At 40.7% G+C, this 12,421-nt stretch overlaps 1 protein-coding gene across 1 annotated transcript in view; it reads right to left on the bottom strand.

Annotated features, from left to right (window-relative positions):
* Positions 1–12,421, bottom strand: part of PCYT1A (phosphate cytidylyltransferase 1, choline, alpha) — a 50,467-nt gene extending 38,046 nt beyond the window's left edge. Inside the window, exons 1-2 of the mRNA XM_006092813.3 lie at positions 12,346–12,421; positions 1,323–1,483 (exon numbers count right to left, since the gene is read on the bottom strand). Of these exons, the coding sequence (XP_006092875.1) occupies positions 1,323–1,439 (117 nt within the window). The 5' untranslated portion in view covers positions 1,440–1,483; positions 12,346–12,421. The remainder of the gene's footprint in view (positions 1–1,322; positions 1,484–12,345) is intronic.

Genomic DNA, 12,421 nt, shown 5'->3' with positions numbered 1-12,421 from the left:
GATCAATGGGAAAAAATATTCTCAGGTGAGGATTAGAATAATAATAATCCTATATAATAAAGAGGTAATGTGCAAATTGACCATCACTCCAACACACAAGATGGCGCACCCCCATGTGGACACAAGATGGCCGGCAGGGAGGGCAGTTGTGGGCAATCAGGCCGGCAGGGGAGGGCAGTTAGGGGCAACCAGGCTGGCAAGGAAGGGAAGTTGGGGGTGACCAGGCCAGCAGGGGAGGGCAGTTAGAGGTAATCGGGCTGGCAGAGGAGCAATTAGGCATCAGGCTGGCAGGGGAGTGGTTAGGGGGTGATCAGGCTGGCAGACAGAAGCAGTTAGGGGCAATCAGGCAGGCAGGCAGGTAAGCAGTTGGGAGCCAGCAGTCCTGGATTGTGAGAGGGATCCCAGATTGGAGAGGGTGCAGACAGGGCTGAGGGACACACACACACACACCCCATGCACGAATTTTGTGCACCGGGTCTCTAGTAATAATAATGATAATAACTTCACTTGTGTGTTCTTTTTTTTTTTTTTTAAATATATTTTATTGATTTTTTACAGAGAGGAAGGGAGAGAGACAGAGAGCTAGAAACATCGATGAGAGAGAAACATCGATCAGCTGCCTCCTGCACATCTCCCACTGGGGATGTGCCCGCAACCCAGGCACATGCCCTTGACCGGAATCGAACCCGGGACCTTTCAGTCCGCAGGCCGACGCTCTATCCACTGAGCCAAACCGGTTTCGGCAACTTGTGTGCTCTTTAACATGTTTTTAGAGGGGAAGATTTAGGAAGGATATAAACCTGAGACAGGAAGAGCAATTTGGAATAGGGTATTTCACTGAAGGCTTGGCAACAATTAGAAATACAAAGATAATGTCCCAGAGATAAAGGAATACAAGGTAAACAGTAATAGAAAAAAGTTCTCAACTAAGATATAAGCAGTAATAGAGTGGTTAAATGATATGGGAGAAAAGATAGTAAGACAGAAAACTAAACACCATGAGATGATACCAAGATCAGATCACTGCCTGGAGACCTGATTTCTCTATTTCATTAGTTTCAATTTGATCTTTAGCCTAATATACAACACAACCTCCAAATTTTCCTAACATTCTTTTTCTAATTCCTATGTAAAGCTCTTACAACTGAGCTGTGAGTTATAATCTGGTAAGAAAGCATAAGATTTCCAACAACTATGAAAATACTTACTATCCACACTTACTATTCATTGTCTCCATTATTTAAGAAGACTTGTAATGTTATATCAGTTTTCTACCTTCCCCCTGCCAGGTTAAATGTACAACACAGAAAACCCTTACTTACAACTGCACAGCGTGGCATTTTGGAAGTAATCCCATCTTCCTCTGTTGCCCCATTGGGTCCAGGTGCCTCTTTCCTCCTTTTTCTTGTGTTGACTTTGGCTGAATTCTGTGCATCCATCTTCTTTTAACCGGTCATAGAAAGTGAAAAAGAATCTTTTCTCACTGGGGGAGAAAAAAGTCTGTCACCAGTATTTTAGAGATGTTAACACAGATATACTCAGCAAAAGATCAATCCCATGGCACATATTTCCCAAAGAAGAGCCAACTGCATCTGGCAAAAACAAAGCTTCATAAACACAGGCTCCAGTAGAAACTCTAAATTGACTCTCTGTGGAACAAAGGCCACAATTAATCATCTGACCTTGAAACTTATTTCCCTTGACCAATGAAGCCTGCATATCACCTACTAATTCCACATGCTGACTGCATGCAAAAGATTGAAATAACTTGGCTGAGAAAGTTTGTTATACAGCTTTAACAATAGCCTTTAGGACACCTGGAGGTATGACCAATGCAAGGAAATGTAAAAGGTATGTCTTTGGTGCAGATGGGGGAAAGAGCCTTTTTTTAAAGGATTGGCTATCACCAATTCCTGGTTTAACAAAGCATGGATTTCTTAACTCTAAATGCTCTGTAGATTTCAGACACCACTCCATCAGGGATCTATGGAAACTGTGGTGTAAGTGTATTGTAGCTTTTAAATATCCCTCCTCTTCCTTCTTTAATATTCATTTTCCTTTCCTCTTTCAGAGTCTCAAGCACCTTAAATTTGCTCAGAGTCCCCAACTATTAAAACCCCAACCAGGTTTCTCCTTGCCCCAGGAAAAAAGTCATTACTGTCTCATTTTGCGGAGAGCTTCTAGCAACTAGCTATTATATAAAAGTTCTGAATGTTTGATATTTCATATTTAGATATTGGCTTGTGCTACCTCTCCAATTCCCAGCAAGGATCTGCTTTGGGTAACGTAATTTACACAAACAAATTAATTTCTTGGCACTGATGAAATTTTAGGCATCAGCCAGAAACTGGGGATAGAGGAATTTTAATGATCAGCTGCCTTCTCTGCCCAAGATACGCACAGCGAAAGACGGAAGAAAGATCCTCAGAGCAGAGGAGGAAAACAAAACAAGTGCCAGACAGAATGAGGACATTCTACTCTGCCTCACTGACTCCAATAAGCCCTCCTGAATAAGATGTTCATCTAAACAACAGCAATTGTGCCTTACTTTCTTTCCTCCAGCTAAATTCCAAGTGGCAATGTGACAAGATCTACAAGAAACCTGACCTAATTCTTAGAGACTGATGGTGACACCCGAAGTATTAGGCTGACGTAAAAAAATGTGAGTCTAAAGTGAAAGATGAACACCACCCAGAAACTTCCTTTCATCACAAATGCAAATTAAAATGGAAAGATACTATACATTTAACAAGTTTTTCCAGTGATGATAATCAGAGCTTTTCTTCATTATTGTTATTAAGTATTCTTTCAAAATATCCAGGTCAGTGTTGCTACTCCCATCTCACTGCTAACAATGCCTAATCGGTCCATTTAGTGACCACTTCTAACTTTCATATGACAAGACTTCTCTGTAAATATCTGCTAAATTCTTCTCAGGGTAAGCAGACAAAACCATTGGAGAAATGTAATCAGTAATCTGGTGACAGGCAGCTCAAGCTCAGGTGGTCAATATATTAAGTACTTACTGTGTACAAGGTACTCGACATAATTTTTTAAAGTAAAAACTGTTTTCTCCAGAAATTCTCAATCAAGGTGAGGAAACCACGTGTTTATGATGTAAAAAAGCTCTTTAGAATTCTAAAACCATTGGGGAAAAGTTTGTTGAGGAACAGGATATTTACACAGTTTCAAAGTATCTCCCCACAGATTACTTATTAATTACAAAGGGAAAGTTACCTTTTTAGTGAAAAAATCTCTTAGCTGCCCTAGCCAGTTTGGCTCAGTGGCTAGAGCAGGGGTGGGCAAACTTTTTGACTCGAGGGCCACAATGGGTTCTTAAACAAAAGCATGGATGGAGTGTTTGTGTGAACTAATATAAACTAATATAAACTAATATAAATTCAAAGTAAACATCATTACATAAAAGGGTACGGTCTTTTTTTTTTTTTAGTTTTATTCATTTCAAACGGGCCGGATCCGGCCCGAGGGCCGTAGTTTGCCCACGGCTGGGCTAGAGCGTCAGCATGCGGACTGAAGAGTCCCAGGTTCAATTCCAGCCAAGGGCACATGCCCAAGTTGTGGGCTCCCTGGTAGGGGGCATGCAGGAGGCAGCCGATCAATGATTCTCTCTCATCATTGATGTTTCTATCTCTCTCTCCTTCTCCCTTCCTCTCTGAAACCAATAAAGAAATATATTTTTAAAAATCTCTTAGCTAAGTGATCAAAGTTAATTAACATAACCAATAATGAGTGCTTCCTTGTGTGAGGCACTAAGGATACACTACCTGCCCAAAATGCATAACCTGTATGGATTTATGAGGAATAAGCCGACAAACCTTAATTAAAGGACAGTGTACAAAACAAGCCTGTGTTCTTCAAAAAATTTCAATCATGAAAAACAATAAAGGGCTGAAGGACTGCTCCAGGTTAAAAGAGACCAAAGAGCCAGGCCAGTGTGGGTCAGTGGTTGAGTGTGGGCCCATAAATCAAGAGGTCACTGGTTCAATTCCCAGTCAGTGTCCATGCCCCGGTTGCATGGACGTGCAGAAGGCAGCTGATCGATGTTCATCTCTCTATCTCTGTCCCTTCCTCTCTCTAAAATTAAAAAAAAGAGAGACCAAAGAAATGATAACTAATTATAATGCAAAATTCTTAACTGGGGGAGAAATTGTTACAAAGAATAGTTACTAGGACAATAAATAAAATTTGAATATGAATTGTATATCAAATAATAGACATCAATGTTTAACTTCTCTGATTTGATTTTACAGTGTGCTATGGAAAAGACTGTCCTTGTTTTTAGAGAAAAATGCTGAAGTATCTAGGGATGAAAGGTCATGATCTCTGCAACTTACCCTCAGCAAAAAAAAAAGAAGAAATATATGTACATCATATTACATTACATATAAAGTAGGTAAAGCAAATATGGCCAGTTTTATCAATGTATGAATCTAGGCAGGGCATAAAGGGGTTCATTTTAATATTCTTACAACTTTTCTATAGGCTTTACTTTTATTTCAAAATAAAAAGTTTAATTTTTAAAATGCTCTTTAACAATTTCTACACAAATAGGCCCTCATATAAGATTGTCTCTTGGGATCTCTAGAAACTGATTCCCTCTCCTCCTGACTCTTTAAATCAGAATACATGATGCATACATTCTAAGAAGTATGTCTAGTAATCTAAATATCTTGTAAGGAAGTTAACAGTCATAATAATGGCTATCTGTTTTTAATACTTACCATCTGCCAGGCACTGTGATAGGCAAATTAATACATATATATACAGTTATTATTAGCCCCAATTTACAAATGAGAAAACTAAGGATCAGGGAAGTTGAGCAACCTAAGACATCACACAGCTAGTAAGTAGAAGAGCCAGGATTTAAATTCAGGCTTGTCTAATTCCAAAGTCCTTACCACTATAATCTGCTATTTTCCAGAAAGCTAAGATTTTTAAAAAGAAGTTGTCTCATCATTACTGTTGCTTCTTCCTACCAAGAACATTCTCTCTACAGCATGGGTCCCTTATGTGTTTTTTACACTTAAGTCAGGCCAGCCGAACTGAACAGTGGAATAAAAGGTCACAGTTACTTAAAGGTAAACAAGGTCCAAGGACCAATCAAATAGAACTGACGTGGCTATTGGCTCAGAGGTTGCCTGATTTGTCAGCTATAGCAGATCTTTCCTACTGGGTAGTTTTGCTAGGGTTTCCTGATAAGCTTTCACCTTAAGCAATAAAGAATTCTTTAATATCTGCTCCTCCCTCTTCTGACATTACAAATAGGTAGTATTTTAAAGGCACCTGTATTTTTACAAACATTTTAAGGGTGTCTTAATAAACATGGAGTAAATGCCATGTCATATTTTCATCAGTTATCCTATATACTAAAAGCCTAATATGCTAAGTGTCCGGTCATCCATTCAACCAATCAAAGTGTAATATGCTAATGATATGCTAAGGCCACTCAACCACTTGCTATGACGTGCACTGACCACCAGGGGACAGATGCTCTGACCAGCAGGCTAGCTTGCTCCTGGGGCCCAGCCAATTGGGACTGAGCAAGATGAGCCGGACATGCCCTAGAGCCCTCCCACGGTCCCTCTGCAGCTGGCTAACCTCCCGTGTCCCTCCCCGGTCCCGATCATGCACCAGTGGGAGTCCTCAGCCTGGCCTGCGCCCTCTCGCAATCCAGGACCCCTCAGAGGATGTCAGAGAGTCAGTTTCAGCCTGATCCTGCAGGGATAAAAGGCTAATATGCAAATCAACCGCTAAGGATGTCCGACTGACAGCTTAGGCCTGCTCCCTGCAAGCTCCCAGACTATGAGAGGGTGCAGGCTGGGCTGAGGGACTACCCCCCCCCACCAAGTGCACGAATTTTGTGCACCAGACCTCTAGTTTTCTATAACTCTAAGTTAAAATTCCTTAATGTTTAATAGTAAACTATTTAATATGTCCAAAGGCATGTTTATAGGAATTTCTCAGAAATCTTTGCTCTCTCTGTGTGTTTGGAGGAAGGGATAACTTGTGCTTTGCTCTTTTGTTTGTTTTATTTTTTACTAGAGGCCCGGTGCACAAATTTGTGCACGGGTGGGGTCCCTTGGCCTGGCTGGTGATCAAGGCCAATTGGGGCCGATCAGGGCCACAGGACGTTGGCCACCGGGGGGAGGGGCCACAGGAGGTTGGCCGGCCAGCCCAACTGGGGCCATTGGGGCTGGCCAGCAGGGGGGAGGGGCCACGGGAGGCTGGCAGGGGGGGGAGGGGCTGTAGGAGGTTGGCTGGCTGCAGGAGGTTGGCTGTGGGAGTGCACTGACCACCAGGGGGCTGCTCCTGCATTGAGCATCTGCCCCCTGGTGGTCAGTGTGCATTACAGTGACCAGTCGTTCTGCCGTTCAGTTGATTTACATATTAGCCTTTTATTATATAGGAAGATATTGTGGTAAAATATAAATAACATAAATTTGCTTTGCTTTTTAACTGTTTACTTCTTGAAGTATTGAACCATCTTGTCATATGATTCAACTTAACCAACCAAACACATGGTGGATATCATTATACTATACTAGAGGCCCAATGCATGAAATTCGTACAAGAGTAGGCCCTCGCAGGCTCGGCTGCCTCGGCCCTTGCAGCGCCGGCTGCCTCGCGGCCCTTCAACCCTGCCACCCACCCACTGGTCATTCCAGAAGGTCATTCTGGAAGGTCATTCCACTCTTTGGTTTAATTAGTATATTAGCTCTTTATTATATAGGATACGCAAAGGCTTTCCTTCCAAGTGTTAAAATACTACCAGCATGGTTTTAAAGATATTTGAAAGCCAAATTAATATCTGGGGTTGCTAGATCTTGTGACACTGGATCTATTCCACTAGATTAAAAAATCATACAAAAATATAAAATATCACAATGAGGATTCGAGGCAAGAGAAAAGAGTTGTCTGACTAGCTATTTAAAGCTAGAGTAAAATTCAAAACAGAAAAATAATCAAGGCAACCATATTATTAACATATTATAATAGCCTTTTATAAATAATAGTAATACTAATATGTTTTATCTGTCTTTCAGTTAAGTAGGTACATTCTTCAACAAAATCTCTCCATTTGCCTTATATAAACACCTCTAACCAAATGTCTGTGGCAATATTAATCAATGTTTTTTTTTATCTATGCTCCATTTTGAGAAATGTAAAACTCTTTAACATCACTCCATCAGCATAGTATAATAATTAAAAGTCAGATTACCCAAGTATGAATCCCATTTCTACCACTTACAAGCCATGAGAACTTGGACAAATTCCTTAATCTGTCCAACCATTAGTTGCCTCACTTAACAAATGAGGTTTAGCCGAAACCGGTTTGGCTCAGTGGATAGAGCGTCGGCCTGCGGACTGAAAGGTCCCGGGTTCGATTCCGGTCAAGGGCATGTACCTGGGTTGCAGGCACATCCCCAGTGGGAGATGTGCAGGAGGCAGCTGATCGATGTTTCTCTCTCATCGATGTTTCTAACTCTCTATCTCTCTCCCTTCCTCTCTGTAAAAAAACAATAAAATATATTAAAAAAAAAAAACAAATGAGGTTTAAATGGCATTATCCATGTAAAACCTCAGTTCAATGCTTGGCACACAGTAAGTGCTTATAAATATTAGCTACTATTATTATTTAGTAGTAATAGTTATCATCTGCCTTAAAGTCTTCTATGTATCCTCTCTATCAAAAAAGATTTTGTCAAGTTTCCCCCCTATGATTACTATTATAAAAAGTACACTCTGCCCTAGCTGGTTTGGCTCAGTGGATAGAGCATCAGTCTGCAGACTGAAGGGTCTCAGTTTCAATTCCAGTCAAGGGCACATGCCCTGGTTGTGGGCTCGATCCCCAGTAGGGGGCGTGCAGGAGGCAGCTGACCAATGATTCTCTCTCATCATCAATGTTTCTATCTCTCTCTCCTTCTCCCTTCCTCTCTGAAATCAATAAAAATACATATATTTTTTAAAAGTACATTCTTAATGTTAAAGTGTGGTAAAATATGAAGTATGCTATATCTCCCCTATTCCTACCCTGATCCCATTTAAGAATCACTGTTGTAGCAAGAACTCTTCTATAGTGTGTTGTTAAATTACGACGAAGAAACATTACTACTCCTACTCCTAACAGTGAGCACTTATAGAACACCTGTATGCTTAAAAACTTTAAAAATATTAAAACGCTCTTAATATTCACAACCCTCTAACATAGGTATATTATTTCTATCACCCCAATAAATTCAACTTAAAAAAAAAAAAGGAATACATTTAGCCCTGGCTGGGTGGCTCAGTTGGTTGGAGTGTTGTCTCCACCAAAAGGCTGTGGGTTCAATTCCAAGTCAGGGCACATACCTAGGTTGCAGGTTTGATCCCCAGTCAGGGCACATACAGGAGACAATAGATCGATGTTTCTCTCTCCCTTCCTCTCTCTCTAAAATATCAATAAAAACATATTCTCAGGTGAGGATTAAAACAACACATTTATTCATCTTGTTGGTCATAATCCTGTTAAAGTACAATTTAGTTGTTCATTTTGTTTGTATCAATCTGTTTAAAATTTTTTTTCAAATATTGACTACCATCTATCATATTCACTATTTATCACAATTGTATACAATCTATAAACTTGAAAGGCATGGTTTTTATATCTCCATACAAGTCACTGTTTAAAGTACTGATCAGGATAGATGTATGTCATCACACACCAATGTGACAATCCACTAGAACCCTCTTTCCTCATTGAGATCCACCCTTAATACTCTTTTAATATATATATATATATATATATATATATATATATGTATAGATAGATCTATTTCCTTAATTGATTTCAGAGACAGAAGGAGAGGGAGAGAGAGATAAAAACATCAATGATGAGAGAAAATAATTGATTGGCTGCCTCCTGCATGCCCCCTACTGGGGATCAAGTCTGCAAACCTGGCAAGTGCCCTGACTGGGAATTGAACCGTGACCTCCTGGTTTATAGGTTGATGCTCAACCACTGAGCAACACCAGCCAGGCCACTCTTAATACTCTTTAGAAAACAGAATAGAGAATATATTTAGAATTCTTAATGAGTTAGGGTATTCAATCTAATGTAAACCTGATTCACTGTACAGGTTTGATTCACATGTCTCTAGCACTGCCCTAAAGATTTTTTTTTTTAAATATATTTTATTGATTTTTTACAGAGAGGAAGGGAGAGAGATAGAGAGTTAGAAACATCGATGAGAGAGAAACATCGATCAGCTGCCTCCTGCACATCTCCTACTGGGGATGTGCCCGCAACCAAGGTACATGCCCTTGACCGGAATCGAACCCGGGACCTTTCAGTCCGCAGGCCGACGCTCTATCCACTGAGCCAAACCGGCTTCGGCGGATTATTATGATATTATCAATGAAAATAAGGATAGCTAATACTTACAGAGTGCATCCTATGTGCCAGGAAGTTATAAACCTTTAGCATATATTAAATAACAGCTCTCACAACAATTTGATGAGGTAAGTAGTACTATTATCCCTTTTTTGCCGATGAGGAAATTGAGGCACAGCTAGGTTAAATGACTTGCCTAAGGTCACACACCTAGGACAGGGCAAAAACAGATTTGAACCCAGGCATTCTGGCTCTAGTGTCTGTGTACTTAACATTATGCTGCCTAGTAGTAACATGGTCATACATGAACTTAATCAAAATCACTTGTTTGAACTCTGGTCATGTGCTACACTGTGCCAAGCAGATTCTGATCAGGAATTTTATTAAAACGTCACACAAACAGCCCCGGCCAGTGTGGATCAATGGTAGGAGGGCTGGCTCACGCACTGAGGGATCTTGGGTTAGATTCCTGGTCAAGAGCATGTACCTGAGTTCCAGGTTCAATTCCTAGTCCCGGTCAGGGTGTGTGCAGAAGGCAACCAATCAATGTGTGTCCCTCACATTGATGTTTCTCTTTCTCTCTCCCCCTGCCTCCCTCCTTTCCACTCTCTCTAAAAATCAATGGAAAAAATACCCTCAGGTGAGGATTAACAACAGAAAAAAAATCACACAAAGTATTTGAACAGCTGTTAGGGTCAGAAACAGTATACGCAAAGGATTTAGCACAGAACATAGTACAGTTTTAAGTATATGCTAGGTATCTAATGATAGCAATAACAACAAAAAACAATAATGATCACTATTATTTGAGTACCTCTTTTTTTCAGAACTTCAAGAGTATGTCTACTGTATACTTTCTACATTGGACTCTTTGGAAAGCTATTTTAAGTCCTGAGGCAGCTTTGGCCTTGCTTATTGTCCTTATGTTTGCTTAACCTAATGAGGCTAACTGGTCCCTGTACTCTTCATAAGATCCTTTATTTGTATTTGCAAACTCCACCGTTGGGTATTATTACATGTCATGCATTAGACATGCAATATCACACAGATATCTCAGCAATAATTAGGCAGTAGGAAGCCAGTTTTTCAAAGAAACATTAGTTTCAACTCTAAAATTATTTTTTTCTTTAGTAAGTTCAAGTCAATAGATAAAAACCTTAATTTTTTTTTATTGTGGAGATGAGTAAACCTGGCTGCTTTTGGGTTTGGTAAACTCTATCTGGATATTTTTCAAGCATTATATGGCTGGCAACTCTTCAAGTGTATTATGCCAAATACCTTCTCCCCATAACCTCTAAGTGTGTGGCTATTTCAAAGGGAATTAAAACCATGAATTTCTGATTTATTCATACTTAACTGATCAAAGTTGCTGTGTTTGTCTGGGTCAACACTTACAGGTGCTGACTTCTGTTTCTTTGACCCAGGAACCCTGGAGAGTTTGACAGCAACCAGCTTTTAGAGAAGAAACCAAACTGGTTGCCTGGGTCTGGGAAGCAGCTAGTTCACATCTGTCCTTCAGACAATATTTAAAATGACTTTTCCCCCGTTGAATTCTATGGCAAGAGTAAAGAAAGAAGTGCTTCCAAATCTCTCTTAGCTGATATCAGCCTGAAATGGAAGGAGTCCCAGAACCTCTCAACAGGAGGGGCTGGTGGGAGGGGCAGCAATCTGGTTGGAAGGGTGGAAGGGTAGGAGTCTTGTCCTGGAGCCCAGTTGACACAGCACTTTACATAAGTCTGAGAAAACATCAACTGTTCATATCAAGAAAAGGGCAGTGATAATGGGAAGGTGGAATACGGTAGTAATGGAGATTCTTGGTTCTCCTTCCAAGCCACTCCTTAGTACTGCTTCTGACCTGACAACACCATAATTTGGGGCCGGAGTTTCCAGAAGCAAAAGGAACCACTAAAATACTGGCTAGGCAAAGAGTGACAATAAAAGTCAGATCTCTGCTAAAGGGACATGAACATCAAGCACGCCAAACTCACAGGCTGGTTAAATGCCCAGGTTATTTTGCTGTTATCCATTTTTTCCCTGGCAACTTTTAAAAAAAGTTTTTATTGATTTTAGGAGAGAGAGGAAGGGAGAGAGAAACATCAATGTGAGAGAGAAACATTGATCAGCAGCCTCCCACATGCACCCCAACCAGGGATTGAACCCGCAACCTGGGTATATGCCCTTACTGGGAATTGAATCGGCAACCTTTCAGCGCACAGGACAAAGCTCAACCAACTGAGCCGCACCAGCCAGGACTTCCTGGCAACTTGTTATAATATTGGCTCTCCTTCCCAAAATGACAGAGCATCATGTGAGTATGCATAAAGGACATTCATCCTGAAAATATTCCCCAGAAGGCTGTCTCCTAGAAAGGCAGGTTGAAAAATTGAGTAGATTTATGTTGGCTGCCTATTGCATGGGGTGATATTACCTGAAACGATAGGAGGTGGCCTTGGACTGTCATAAAAATCAGCACTGTGCAGACATCGGTCAGTTTACAAACCAGTTTCAAACTAATATTTAAAAGATGCATCTCCCCCCCGTTTCACTTGCAGAAGAGACCCACAGAGGACAAAGTTTAAATTTATAGAAGGGAAATGTTTAAGACATCTGTTTATCAGCAACCACTGAGTTTCCTCACATTAATAGGTTATAACTTCCAAAGAAAAATACCTTTTTTTTCCTCTTTTTTTAAAAAATAGAACCAAGTGTGGTATGCAGACTTTAATATGGCCCCAAGACTTCTGGTTCTATATTCCTGGTATTCATGCCCTTGTGTAATCTGCTCCCCTGTGTGTGCACAGCACCTGTGACTTGCTTTTCACTGGCAGACTGCTCAGGAACTCCAGGGGCTTGTTTTGGTTTGGGCCAGAGTAGGAGAGTAGAAGAGTAGAAAGAAGGGTGAGGCAGTATAGGTGACGTGAGTTAGTCCAATCAGAGTGACTCTCAGGACTCACCAGATGGGAATGCTTGGATGAAGTTTATCACTTCTTTGCAGATTTGAATCTGGAGACATGGCTCTAGGAACAATCT

Source organism: Myotis lucifugus, unplaced genomic scaffold, assembly GCF_000147115.1.
Source record: "Myotis lucifugus unplaced genomic scaffold, Myoluc2.0 scaffold_105, whole genome shotgun sequence".
Classification (NCBI taxonomy): domain Eukaryota; kingdom Metazoa; phylum Chordata; class Mammalia; order Chiroptera; family Vespertilionidae; genus Myotis; species Myotis lucifugus.
The sequence above is the reverse complement of the archived record's forward strand: the minus strand, read 5'-3'. Positions and strand labels throughout refer to the sequence as shown.